Source organism: Siphateles boraxobius, unplaced genomic scaffold (assembly GCF_051911475.1).
Source record: "Siphateles boraxobius isolate OS27281-9 unplaced genomic scaffold, OSU_SipBor_1 26, whole genome shotgun sequence".
NCBI lineage: Eukaryota > Metazoa > Chordata > Actinopteri > Cypriniformes > Leuciscidae > Siphateles > Siphateles boraxobius.
Window position 1 is genome coordinate 17,556,629 of NW_027508876.1, and position 13,261 is coordinate 17,569,889.

Consider the following 13,261-nt stretch of genomic DNA (forward strand, 5'->3'; position numbering starts at 1 on the left):
ATGAGTTTGTTTTTTCTCTGCTACAGAATGAGCACTTGTTCGCTTGTTACGTTTTGTGGCCAGGGATTATTTATACTGAAACAGAAGAACACACTGTATTTATTCGATTTTCAACTTAAATGTAGTGATTTGAGGCTCCATTTACAGTAAATAAGAAGACAAATCATGGTGAGCCAACTATGAATAAACGAAAGAGAGTGTCTTCTCACCCTTGTGCCTCTCCAATGCCTTTGTTCTCCACCTTTATTTCACACTCCTTTATCATGGAACTGAGAATAACCTGAAGGACAAACGGGAAAAGGAGGATGTATTCTTAGAGCACTGCTGGGAAGTCTGACATACACGCAGACACACACGCACATCAGCTGGACATTACTAGGCAAAGGAAATTAAATAAATAGAAATTGGGTTATATGACATGCAGCGTAAAAAAGGCTAAGGAAAGGGACTCAATGTTATGGGTCTGTATTTAATTAGGAATTATAGTTGGCTACTGTAGTAATGTCATGTAGACATGAAAATGAAACAATTTAGGACATTTTTGAAATGTTTGATTACATACCTCATGCTCAGGAGAGAGTTGCTCCATATCTGTCCTCAAACATCTCAGTCCAGGGAGGAAATGATTCACCATAAGTTCTTCAGAAATAACTGGAGCCCCAGAGTTAAGAAAACAGACCTGTAAAATATACACGTCTTCCCCTTCCATGGTTCAGTACGCATACTTGAAAACTCCTTAAAATAATGGAATACAATACAAGAAAAATTGGACATGAAAATAAAATAAATATTCATGACTTAATAAAACCAAAAATTGCAAAACTTCATTCTCTGAAAAAACAGCAAAACACTAAAACTAAAATAAAAATGAAATGATAAAATACTGAAAAACAAAACTACACTAAAACTAAATCACAGAGTACAAACAGTAAAAATATACCAATATTATATTAATATATAAACAGATACCAATATTTGCTGTGAAAAGAAATCATATCCTTAATGCGGAAATGCATATGTTTTAATAAATTAAATGTAAATTGACAGTTCTACACATAATCGCTCTGGAAATATAAATTTAATAATAATAATAATAATAAAATGTATATGAATCTTCATTTTCAAGAGTAACAGGTAACTCAGTTGAATTGCTGTACTAAAACTCCAAATGAACAAAACCATGAATTAAACAACAGTGTTAAAATATCGGTTATCAGTATCAGCTTAAAGCCTCACGATTAAATAGAGACCAAACCGAAACAATGACCACCACAAAACTTGATATAAACTGAAGCGTGAGAAATCTGCACTGCTAAACCCCTAACAACTACCCATAATGACTTGCACTTTTACAGTGCGTACACACCAGTATACAGACCATTGATTCAGACTCAACCTCATATTGATCATGTTGCAAAACCTCAAAACACAGACAGGACAAGGTTTTATAAAACTGCCTGGGGGGCAAGCCACTGCTACAGGGGGGTCTCAACCGTGGCACAGCGGACGAAAATAAAATGAAACTGAGAAGAGGGGGGAGGGAACAAGACAAAGGAGCATCTGCGAAGGCATGTATGCTGGGAATCCTGACCAAAGGGCTGGACTAGGCTCTCTTCGCTCAAACGTACATCACAGAGCGTTTAAAGACAAATTCTGCCATCCACCCTGCAATTTAGTGTCCAAATATGGCTGAGGTTTTTTTTCTTTCTTTCCCTGCCAGCGGGATATGCAAACATTTTCACAACGTTGAAGCTCTCAGAAGAATAGTTAAATAGTTGACCATTGCTTAAAAACGGAAAAAACAAAACAAAACCAAAAAAACCATAAAAAGTGTCCACAGAGATTGTGTGTTCAGTATCTGTTATTAAGTTGAAACTGGAGGTAAAACTGTGGTTATACTGTGCAATCTGTCATACGCCACAAAATCAGTAGACAAACCAGACAAAAATGGCTTCTGCTCCCAAACATGAGCAATGGAGGTGTACAGTCCAATTCCGCTGTCTATCTGTTTTCAATTTGTAATCAAAATGGTCCCCCTTAGAGAAAATCAGCTTCTGGAAATTTTGGAAATGCAAACCGCTAGGCATTACTCTGAGGCGCACAAAAAATAAGAAAAAGCTTGATTGATTTATTGAAAAAAAGAAGAAGCCTGAAATAGTCAGCCAAACAATTGCCCACAGACTTTCATGGACTGTCTAATGTATACTTTCCCCCAAAATAGCAAGGGTTTGGCAAAATGGCAAGCTACAATTTGATTGGCTGGGTTTTACTCAAATTTCAGGTTTTTAAATCGCTGTATGAGGACATAAAGCACTGTTTACAAGACACTAAATAACTATAATAAGTGTTTTAATACATCTCCACAAAGAAGCAGCTCTTACCACATTAGCTACAGTATGTTTCCATCCAAAGTTGCAAATTAAACATGTGCGCAAAATTGGAATATCACATAAAACTTTTGCGAATAAAGCAGAGTTTCTATTCCAATGTGCTCAAGAGAACAAAATCGTCACTTTCTGGGAAATATGCGCATAAACTGGTAATGATAATGGAAGTTTCTGCAATCGAGAAAGCAACTGTGGCTATATTTTGTACATCATCAATTCCTTGAGCGAAATGCAATAAAAGCTTTCACGTTATCTTGCGTTTGGATGTCTGGTTTTTGGGGACGCAATCGTGATAGACACTTCTCGGAGGTAATTACACCAAACCACTTTGATTGAAGACTTTGGCTCAGGCATTTCAGAATAACTAAAACAACATTTGATATCCGGTGTTGGTCCGCTGGTTATCCAGTTATCCAATCTCATCCTTGTTGAAGCAAAGTCAAGTTAGTTTTTTTTGTTGCGGATCGAGGGATTTATTCTGGAAATATATTCCATTGTAGTTTATGCAGTATAAGTCTTATTATCAGATTAAAAAAACTATTTGCCTCAATTGAGCTTACGTTGTTGTTGTTTTTTGAATTTATGCGCATCTTGATGTTTCCATCCAGTGTTTTTTTTACACGATAACCTCAAATTTGCATAAAAATTTGAATAAACAAACAAAAACAGTATATAAAGATCTGAAGTATCGTTTTTGTGTGAAAAATCATCACAGTATATTAATGTATGATTGTGTCAGCACAGCACTTTCTGAGACTAGAATTACCTGCAAAGTGGACCAGACTTCATGCTACTAGTCAAAACCATGCTATGTGAGACAAACCGAAAGGTTATTAGCAGTCAAAAGTAGTTCTAAACAGACAGAACAGTGTCTAACTTAGAAATGACCTCCCCTGAATGTGACTATAAAGGATACAACAGCAGGATAAGGCGCTGTACGCCTCAAACAGTTGAGTGGCAATGTCAATTCTTTTACTCTCCACTGTCTGCTGGTTGTTGCACAGAGCCAGTTTGTGCAAATGAGGAAGAACAACTGTGAGGGCGAAAAAAACAGGCAGAGGAAAGAGCATTAAAAAAAAAAACATCACAAAATACTTCTGCCAAACTGATGTGTGCACACAGTTACAGAAGCATGACGGTACTGTTTTCATCCCATTACAACAAGCTATTGTGTTTTTCTCTGTGCAGATAGTCAAAACCTTTGCATAAGCATGTAACTCTTTCTTTAGTGAATATATAGAGAAGACACTCACATTCATCTCTGAAGCGCGGCTCTGCGTTGGGTCCTACTCTTCCAAATGTTTTGATAATTTCCATGTGCAAAGAATGCTGGTCCTGATACTGGGGGTCTTCCAGAAAAGAGGCCAGCTGCATTTTCACTCTCTCTAGCAGCTAATGAAGTATTTTTCATTGTTAGTTCACGTTAACTAATTTGAACAAATGGAAACTTATTGTAAAGTTTTACCCATTAAAATATAATATAGCAATAACCAATTATATCTATTTTTCTATAATATAGCGACTTAAAAGAGACAAATATGTGCATTGTCTGTAATATGGAAGACTTGTACCTCTTTTTGAGTAACAGTTTCCATAATTGTTCCGAAGGCAGGTATTGTTGATATCCTCACGGAGCTGAAAATAGAAAATCCGTCACTATACATCCAAAAGAAACCATTCATTTCCCCAATAAAATGATAAAAGATGCATGAATGGAACAGAACCATGAGATGCAAATCACTTGATGGAATATGTGGTAAGCATTAATGTCACATGATCATTCCCATGTCAGTATGAAAACCAAAACAGAAAACAAACAGACAACAAATATCCAAACCCACTGAAACCCCCCAGAAAATAAAATATAAAAATCAAAAATATCCAACTAAGAGAATGCGGAGAGGAGGTTTTTAAAATGTCTCATAGCTAGGGTTAACTCACAATTCAGGACCACTGCACAAGGTAATAAGGGCCGGAGCTACTCGCTTGTCAATTAAGGCTTCGCTCATGCCTCGAAGAATCAGCTGCAAACCAGTCAGATGCAAAAAAGAGACGGGGGGGTCAAACACAAATGCTAAGAACCTAGCAGGGAGGGGGGTGGTAGAGAAGACTGTAATACTAGGGGCCTTGGGAGAAAGTGACTGGCAGCCAAACATGCCACAGGCTACATGGATGGACAGATGGGCTGACTGAAAGAATGAATGGATTGCGGATAGCTGGTAGCTTCTCCAAGCGTGCAGTGGTTAGTGAAGCCTGAATGAAGGATGTTAGTACATAAACAAAATAAGCACTGTCTCTCAAGCCTTGGTTTCATCAGGAGAGCCAGATATACACCTTCACACTGACATAATGATCAGCATCAATTACAAATGGTGCACATACAAGGAATGAAATTAATGATGGTTGATTTCAAGAATAAACATGTATGTCTGTGCCATATTTCGACCTCAAAATAAAGAATAAAATTTAAAAGATAAAAACATGGAATACTTGCAAGTGTATTTTTAGATTTATTTGCAGCATGACATTATTTTCATAGCAATTACTCATGTATCCTTCTGTTGGTTAGTAGCCTATTATAATGCAAATAAATTATTATGAGAAAAAAAAATACTAGTTCTGTCAAATCGATTAATCACATCTAAAAGTTTGTGTTTACATAATATACATGTGCATATATATATTAATACATTTATATATTATATATATTGCTGTGTGTATACACTGTATGTAACAAACACACACATTTTTCTATACGCATACATATACATATATATGTGTGTGTGTGTGTGTGTGTGTGTGTGTGTGTGTATATGGACATATGCACAGACACGCGCACACACATACAGTACATATATTATATACTTATAAATTAATGATACATACACACACATACATATTATGTAAACAAACTTTTGTTAGATGCAATTAATCAATTTGACAGCACAAAAAAAATACATATAGACAATTAATTTTAATATGTGAAATTTTTTTTGGAATAATTTTTAATTTCAATGGCTGGGCCATATTCCAACCTTAGATTAAAATAATCTAAAAAAAGATAATAAAAAAAGAATAATAAAAAATAAATGTTATTTTCTATAAAGAATGAAACCTTTTAATTTATTTTTTATATACACACTGCAGTTTGTTTTTATTACTGTATTACAGTCATTATAATGATAATGAGATTACTATAATAAGAATTTGTGAGGGAAAATGTGGTTCATTGTGATGGAATTTTAGTGTGAAATACGACCCATGCATTTCATTAAATAATAATAATAAAACATTTCTATGTGCTATCAATCCTGACTTTCATTTATATGAACTTTTTATTAAAAGTTAATTTGATTAAATTATTTGAAACCCATAAATCTTGGCTCCGCCCATCTCGTGGCAGAGGTAGGCGGTACTCAATAGGAGAGAGGCTAATAGAGGTGTGGTCTCCAGAGAGAACCAAGGCGGAGGGAGGTGCATGGATGAAGGAGGCAGGAGACTTACATTTCAGGATCACTGGAGAGAGTGATAAGTGCTGGAACAACTCTCTGAGCTACTAGAGTTTCATTCACCCCCTTCACCAACAGCTGATTGGTCAGAGCAGGGGTGATGTCACACAGGATGCATGGAAAGAGCGAGCACAGTGTCATGGAACACCGCAGAGAGAAAAGAGAGAGAGAAACAAAAGAAACAACGGTAACAAACTAAAAAAAAAAAAAAAACAGCGCAGACATACAACGAAAAACATGACAGAAGCCCAAAGAGGCGCTACACAGATGAATTAAATAAAAACAAGGACTAAAAAGGCCAGGCAAATGTAACTAAAGCTACGACCACAGATGAGGTGAAGGGGGTTTCTCAAGGGGAAGAGTTTATTAACACTCCTCCAACCTTCATTACGGACTTCATTACGGGGCGTGTGTGTGTGGGGGGGATGAAATGTGGGCGTTTGTTACGTAATTTTTGTATGGCAATAGCAAGCGTGCTGTGGTGCAAAAGACATACGGATGCTTTAAAGCGGCAACAACTTCAAAAACACATCCAGTGATTTGACAGATAACAGGGATGACAAGGCACAAGGGGGCCCTAGAGGGAGTGTGGAGAGGTCTGAAAGTACATATATACCACCTCACACCAACCATCAACATTTTAAATACATGATATTACAGCTATTCTGAATAAAAAAAACAAAGCTTTATTTGATAAAAATAATCATTTGACTGGCCTGGAGGAAGGTAAATGTCTTTAGCCATACAGTAAATAAAGTTTATATTTAAAGAAACATGAATTGAGGTGGAGGAACGGCTTACCTCGAACATACGTGCAGCTGTGCAGCGTACCAGTGCAGATGTATGGACCACTCCATACCAAAGCACCGTCAGAAGAAGCTCATGATACGCTGGGTTTGCCCTGGAGACAAGTAACTGTTTCAGTAGGCTATCACTAAATGACAGTTGATGATCCCACTAAACCTGATCTTCAAGACAGTTAGATTGCCATTAGCATGCAATGTCTGGTGCATTAGATCATCTAGTGACAGTGGAAAGGATATCGGAGTGAAACACATTGGGACATGTTTTTTTTGTGTGCAATACTAAAACAATTATTGTTGGTTTATAAGGGCTCAACATCAAGGATGGCCCATTGACCTGGATCCAGTGTGTGAGTGTTCCGTGTCTTCACGCCTTGTAAATGTAAAAAATTTCTTTTATATAACATTTAGAACAGCCTGTCAACCCTTTGAACGCCAAAAGTATTACGTTTATATTAACTTAAATATTGAATATTATCTAACTAGCTAATAAATATGAAGCTGTGTCTATATTGCAAAAATGAATTGTGCTTAGTAGGGGGAAAAAAATTACAAACCAATTAGTAATGTTTGGCAATGTAAACCATCCTTTACAGTAAAATTATTTAGGAATTTCTTGTATAATTATATTAACTGTAACATTTCCTGCTATTATTGCAAATTTTATCCGTAATAATTTTCAATAATAATTTAAAATGTGAAATAGTAAAATACAATTACAGTATAGACATAAAAATAATTTTAAAATGAGTCTAAAAATTGTTGAATAAATTATATATTTAAAAAAAAAAAATTTAAAATTATGAAACCAAAAAGTATAATTATTAAATGCAAATGTATAAAAATAATATATAAATAAATATTTAAATAATGTTAAAACTATGAAATCATAAATAAAATAATACATGCAAAATATAAATATTAAGCTTTACATATCTTGCCCTGTGAAGAAACTTACTAAGGACAAATATTAAGTCTAATATTAATTACTTTTATGGGGTTTATGTTTGTACGTTTTGGAGCATCACAGGCTCTGATTACAGTTATCCAGCTCCTTATGTGTTACATGAAAGAAATAAAATCATATGGATTTGGAATAGTATGAGGGTAAAGTGAGAGTAAATCATGACAATTATAACATGTATGTGAGCTACTCCTTTCAAATGGATGTATTAATATAGTTTTCGTGCACAGAAACTGACAGTTTCTTTCAATAGTGGGGTCTTGTGAGCAAGTCAGTTTACATCATCTTAAAGGAATTACAGCTTCAGATGAGCTCATGAAAAAGACATCTTGGCTGTAGAGAGTTAACATTGCTGACGGACACTCACCCCAGCTCAACAAATGAAGCCTTTAGACTGTCAAGAGGAGCATGGGAGAGAGATAGGGTGGTCATGACATCCTCAAGAAAGCCCACCAAGAGTTTACGGTCCTCCTCCTGAAACGAGTGACATCATCAGAGAAAGGCTTTACTGAATTATGACATCCTATATCATGCGTACAGTGACACTCCTACCTGATTGTAGCATGTCAGGACTCCGGTTGCATAGATCGGCACCGTAGCCTTGGTAAGGATGCCGTTTCCTGCGGTGGCGTCTGCAGGAGACAAACCTTGTTGCAATCACTAAACTTATATAACAGAACACTCAGTTCTATATTCAGTTAGACTGGACATAAGAGTTAATTGAATTCATCTGGTAATAATTCAGAAAGACTCAAACCATTAAAATGATACCACATGCCTAGTTTTGTTGGCAGATACTTAACCATTGACTTGTTTTAACTCAACAAACATTCAAAGAATGAAAGAAAGAGCTCCATTTTCAAATCCCATGAAGAGTAAAAACACATATTTGACACACAAGTCACCAGCTTGCGAAAGAGATATAGAGACTAAGAGTGTGTGTTCTCTTCCCAGCCCCTCCTCTGACAGCGGGGGTGTTATTCTTGGTTAACTGAACATTCACTCACCCACATTTTCCTCCGATAGCCGCAAGATTTCTTGGAATTGAGGTTTTACCTTCAAAAAGGAGGGAAAAACAACACCTAAATTAAACTGGAAGTGCTGAACTGTTTAACTGAGCCAGACTATTTGCAGCACAAACTCTATTTAGCTACTTCTCTTTTCCAAATAAAGAAAAAAAAAGGTGAGAGAGAGAGAGAGAGAGAGAGAGAGAGAGAGAGAGAGAGTATGGGAAGTATGGCCTATCCTACCTTGGTGTTGGTAAAGATTTTCCCAAATGTTCGACATAATCTCCAGAAGAACCTGGAGAACTCGTGCACACAGGTGGATGAGGTGACGTTGATGCGTCCAACAATCTCTATTATCTGTGGTAAACTGTGGAGAGAAATCAGAATTAGGTCCAGTTCAAATGTAGGTGAAGGCCATTTATATGCAACACATGAACTACATGTCAGTTCACAGTGCATTAATGTTAACAGATACAACTTTTGATTTTAATAATGTATTAGTAAATGTTAAGATTAATATGAACTAAGAATAATAAATGCTGTAGAAGTATTGTTTATTGTAAGGTAATTAATGTAGTTAACTGATGGAAACAAATAAAAGCTTACTGTAGTGTTCCCAAAAATTAGAAGGATTTCAAATACATTGTACCTTAAATGAAAGGGACAATATTTTGCACTTTAGTAGCATTTTATTTTTACAGCCAAAAATACTTAAAATTTAGTTTTAAATATCCTTCTGGATTAAACATGCTGTTTTTTTATACCTTTAGACCTATGTTATAAAGTTGTTTTTTTTGTTCAAGTTCAAGTTAGCGTGCCAGCAAGCATGACTATATTCATGGCTATATACAAATTAGCATGACATGTATGCATATGCATCAAAACATTTATATTTTAAATATAAAAAAATATTTTTAAAAGGGTTTTAAAGTTTATCTTTGATTAAAAAAATAAATATATATATATTTTTAATGCAAATGTGTAAAAAAAAAGTATAAATAATATTAAAACAATTTAAATAATGTTAAAACTATGACATCATAAATAAAATAATACATGTACAAATGCTTTAAAAATTAGAAATATTAAGTTATACATTTAAATGAATAAATAAATCTTGGCCTCAACTAAATATGGCCTCACTCACTTAAAAACCTCTTCATAAGAATTAACTGAAAAGCAAAGAAGCCTAGGAGTAAAAACCATCACAGTCCATAAAAATATGCTTCAGAGATATTGGACTCGGACATATGATCTTCCCCACATTTACAAAAAACATATGAGCCTGGAGTCATTTTACACTTTCTGACCCTTAGTTTTGACTTATAAATAAACTAGGTGGCATGAAGAATAAGCTTTGAACTATGAATACTAACAGTACAGCAAAAGATCAAGGAAAACTGTTTTTATGAACACATATGTATGCCATTTAACTCTCTAGAACGTCTAAGGTGTGGCCTGCTGAAAGTGCACATGCTCCAACATGAGTGGGTGACCGAAGTTCCTGTCTCCACCTTCAATAAAAATGTCAAAAGAGGCCAAAAACCAGGAGGTCAAAAGGGGTAAGAGTGTGTGTGAGATATCCACTCACAACTGGTTGACCACCCAAAGCAAACTGTCCCATCCTGTAGTTCCTTCATGCTGGAGCTGATGATCATATAACTGCAGCAGAACTGCCAACTGCTCTCGGCTGCCCACGATTGTGGCCACGTCCTGCAACGGGGATACTGGCCGCGGGAAACGGGTCACTGCAGGGTCACATGCACACACACACGCACACACGCACACGCGCATACACACACACACACACACACACACACACACACACACACACACACACACACACACACACACACACACACACACACACACACACACACACACACACACACACACACACACACACACACACACTTTAAAACCAGGAATACACCAAATAAAGCATAACTGCGCAAATCATCTGACACGGCCGCAGTGCGTAAATGAAAGAGCACTTTGATAGTGAGCCCAAAACCAGAGAGCAACCTCAACATGGCAAGAACCCTACAGTTACACTGAGTCAGGCGCCAGGTCTGCATCGCTAAACGTGGCCTGACTGAGAATGTTAGCGAAAAACGTGTGCGTGCACATGTTGACGTTGGCCGACCCTCACCCTCGATAGGAGGCACGTCGCCCTGTAGGTTGGCTCGGCTGGTGAAGGGGGCGTTCTGAAGCAGCACCGCAAACAGAGCCGGGATGAGGGACTGAAGCGCTGACAGATACATATGCAGCTTGTGTTCATCTAGACCATATTCACCCTGCTGGAGAGACACAGACAGAGGGAGGAATTAATGAAGGGAGCTAAAAGAGTGTCTGTAGTGCTGTACATGCTTTGCTAACTTTGTGGGGACAACATTTCTTTAAACATCCCCAGAAGAACTGCAAAACCTTGCCAAATCTTGAAGTTTGAAATATTTGAAGTCAACTTAAGAGTTAATTGTAGAAAGAATATTTTTGGAGTTGAATTGTTAGAATCAAATATATTCTAAGATTCCATATTAAAGATTCAAATATACAATACATAATGGGGTCAGTAAGTTTGTTTGATGTCTCTTATGATCACTATGGCTATTTATAATATACTTATTGTTAAATACAACATGTATTGTAAGTGTGAAATATTACAATTTAAAATAACTATTGCTATTTTAGTATATTTTAAAATGTAAAATATCCCTGGATGTCAAAGTTGAATTTTCAGTATCATTACTCCAGTCTTCAGTGTTACATGATCCTTCAGAAATCATTCTAATATGCTGATTTGCTGCTCAAAAATGTATTATTAATATCAATGTTAAAATCTGTTGTGCTGCTTAATATTTTTGTGGAAACCATGATATATATATTTTCTATACAGGTTTTTTTGATGAATAGAAAGTTCAAAAGAACAGCATTTATTTGAAACAGTAAAGACTTTGACATTCTTACAAATAGTTTAATGTCACTTTTAATCACTTTAATGACCTTGCTAATTAAAAGGACATTACAAACTTTTGAATGGTAAAAACATAAATATTCTAAACAAATGTTATACTGGTCCGTGTACGTTTTGATCATTTCATTTCTTGTTTAGAATGGAATAACGAGAAATGAAAAGACAGCTCGTTTATTCGTTTAGTTTAAAAAACGGAAAATTTGATTTTTGCTCGATTTCTCATTTTTCGTTTGTGATTTACAAATCAGTTTATGGGCTCGGTATTTTATTCGCACATGTGGGCGGCGCTGAAACGCCCCTTTAATCTGATTGGTCAAACCGCTCCGGCTTCAGGCATTTCGTTTTAATTCTGTCAGACAGAATGAGAGTCAGTACGAGTGCAGCACTTTAATAAAATAATGTCTGAAACCACCACTTACTGCAGAGTATTTCACTCACTAGTCACTACGCATAATATTTGAAGCAAAAATATGTTGCTGGTCACATAATTCATGCTGCTGTGATTTGCAAGCGACCCCTTTAATATGAGCTAAATGCTGACAGATTATTTTAGCATTGTATGTATCTTTTCCGTCTTTTTCTTTTCATGTGAACTGAGTAGAATGCACATGCTTACATTCATAAATTCAAACTTTAATTATATTCAATTTCATATTTATGTATACATGTGTCACACACACACACCAACATAGTGCCTTTTGATCTAAATAAAAGACGAGAGTGTATGTTACGGACATATTATCATGGTACAGTTCAGCCTATTATTGATTTTTATTTCCACTTCTCTCGCATCTAAAGAGACGGAACTATTTGCACTGTATTCATCAATAACACAGGACATGGGCCTACATCATGCAATGCTAAAATAATCTGTCAGCATTTAGCTCATATTAAAGGGGTCGCTTGCAAATCACAGCAGCATGAATTATGTGACCAGCAACATATTTCTGCTTCAAATATTATGCGTAGTTAGCAGTGAGTGGTGGTTTCAGACATTATTTTATTAAAGTGCTGCACTCGTACTGACTCTTATTCTGCCTGACTGAATTAAAAGGCCTGAAGGCGTACTGAAGGCAGAGCGGTTTGACCAATCAGATTAAAGGGGCGTTTCAGCGCCGCCCACATGTGCGAATGAAATATCAAATCCATAAACCGATTTGTAAATCGCATACGAAAAATGAGAAATCAAACCAAAATCTAATTTATGTCTTTTAAACAAAACAAAAAAATAAATAAACGAGCTGTCTTTTCAATTCTCGTTATTCCAAACAGGAACTGAACGTATCAAAACGTTCACGGACCTATACTAAATATGCAATTCGGAAAAAAGCCTGAAATATAACAGAATAGAAAATTAGATTCTGAATATTCAATTTTAAAATCTTCAGATGAATCTATTCTGAATAATAATAAAAAAATTATATAAAAAAAACAATTAAAAAAAGATTTGTTTAAACAGATTCTGTTTAAATATTTATTTAAAAAAAGTTTCGAAAGACTCTACAGTAAAGATTAAAGGAATTTAGTCTAAATATTCAATTCTAAAATTTCATTCTAAAGATTAAAGTACTGTAAATAGATTCTAATGGTTCCATTCTAAATATTTAATCTTTTTAG

General features: G+C 35.6%; 1 protein-coding gene across 27 annotated transcripts in view; it reads right to left on the minus strand.

Moving 5' to 3' along the window:
* relch (RAB11 binding and LisH domain, coiled-coil and HEAT repeat containing) overlaps positions 1 to 13,261 on the minus strand; it is a 48,605-nt gene that overhangs the window by 3,553 nt on the left and 31,791 nt on the right. For 8 of the 27 annotated variants that reach the window (XM_077244559.1, XM_077244555.1, XM_077244557.1 and 5 more), the window contains 13 exons: positions 10,823 to 10,970; positions 10,262 to 10,418; positions 8,914 to 9,037; positions 8,671 to 8,719; positions 8,216 to 8,295; positions 8,031 to 8,137; positions 6,698 to 6,797; positions 5,892 to 5,974; positions 3,959 to 4,022; positions 3,641 to 3,779; positions 3,304 to 3,420; positions 563 to 651; positions 210 to 280 (listed from right to left, as the gene is read on the minus strand). In XM_077244559.1, the coding sequence (XP_077100674.1) occupies positions 210 to 280; positions 563 to 651; positions 3,304 to 3,420; positions 3,641 to 3,779; positions 3,959 to 4,022; positions 5,892 to 5,974; positions 6,698 to 6,797; positions 8,031 to 8,137; positions 8,216 to 8,295; positions 8,671 to 8,719; positions 8,914 to 9,037; positions 10,262 to 10,418; positions 10,823 to 10,970 (1,328 nt within the window). Of the gene's footprint in view, positions 1 to 209; positions 281 to 562; positions 652 to 3,303; positions 3,421 to 3,640; positions 3,780 to 3,958; positions 4,023 to 4,328; positions 4,412 to 5,891; positions 5,975 to 6,697; positions 6,798 to 8,030; positions 8,138 to 8,215; positions 8,296 to 8,670; positions 8,720 to 8,913; positions 9,038 to 10,261; positions 10,419 to 10,822; positions 10,971 to 13,261 lie in introns of all 27 variants that reach the window. The other 19 variants (XM_077244563.1, XM_077244560.1, XM_077244556.1 and 16 more) reach the window with 5 other exon arrangements.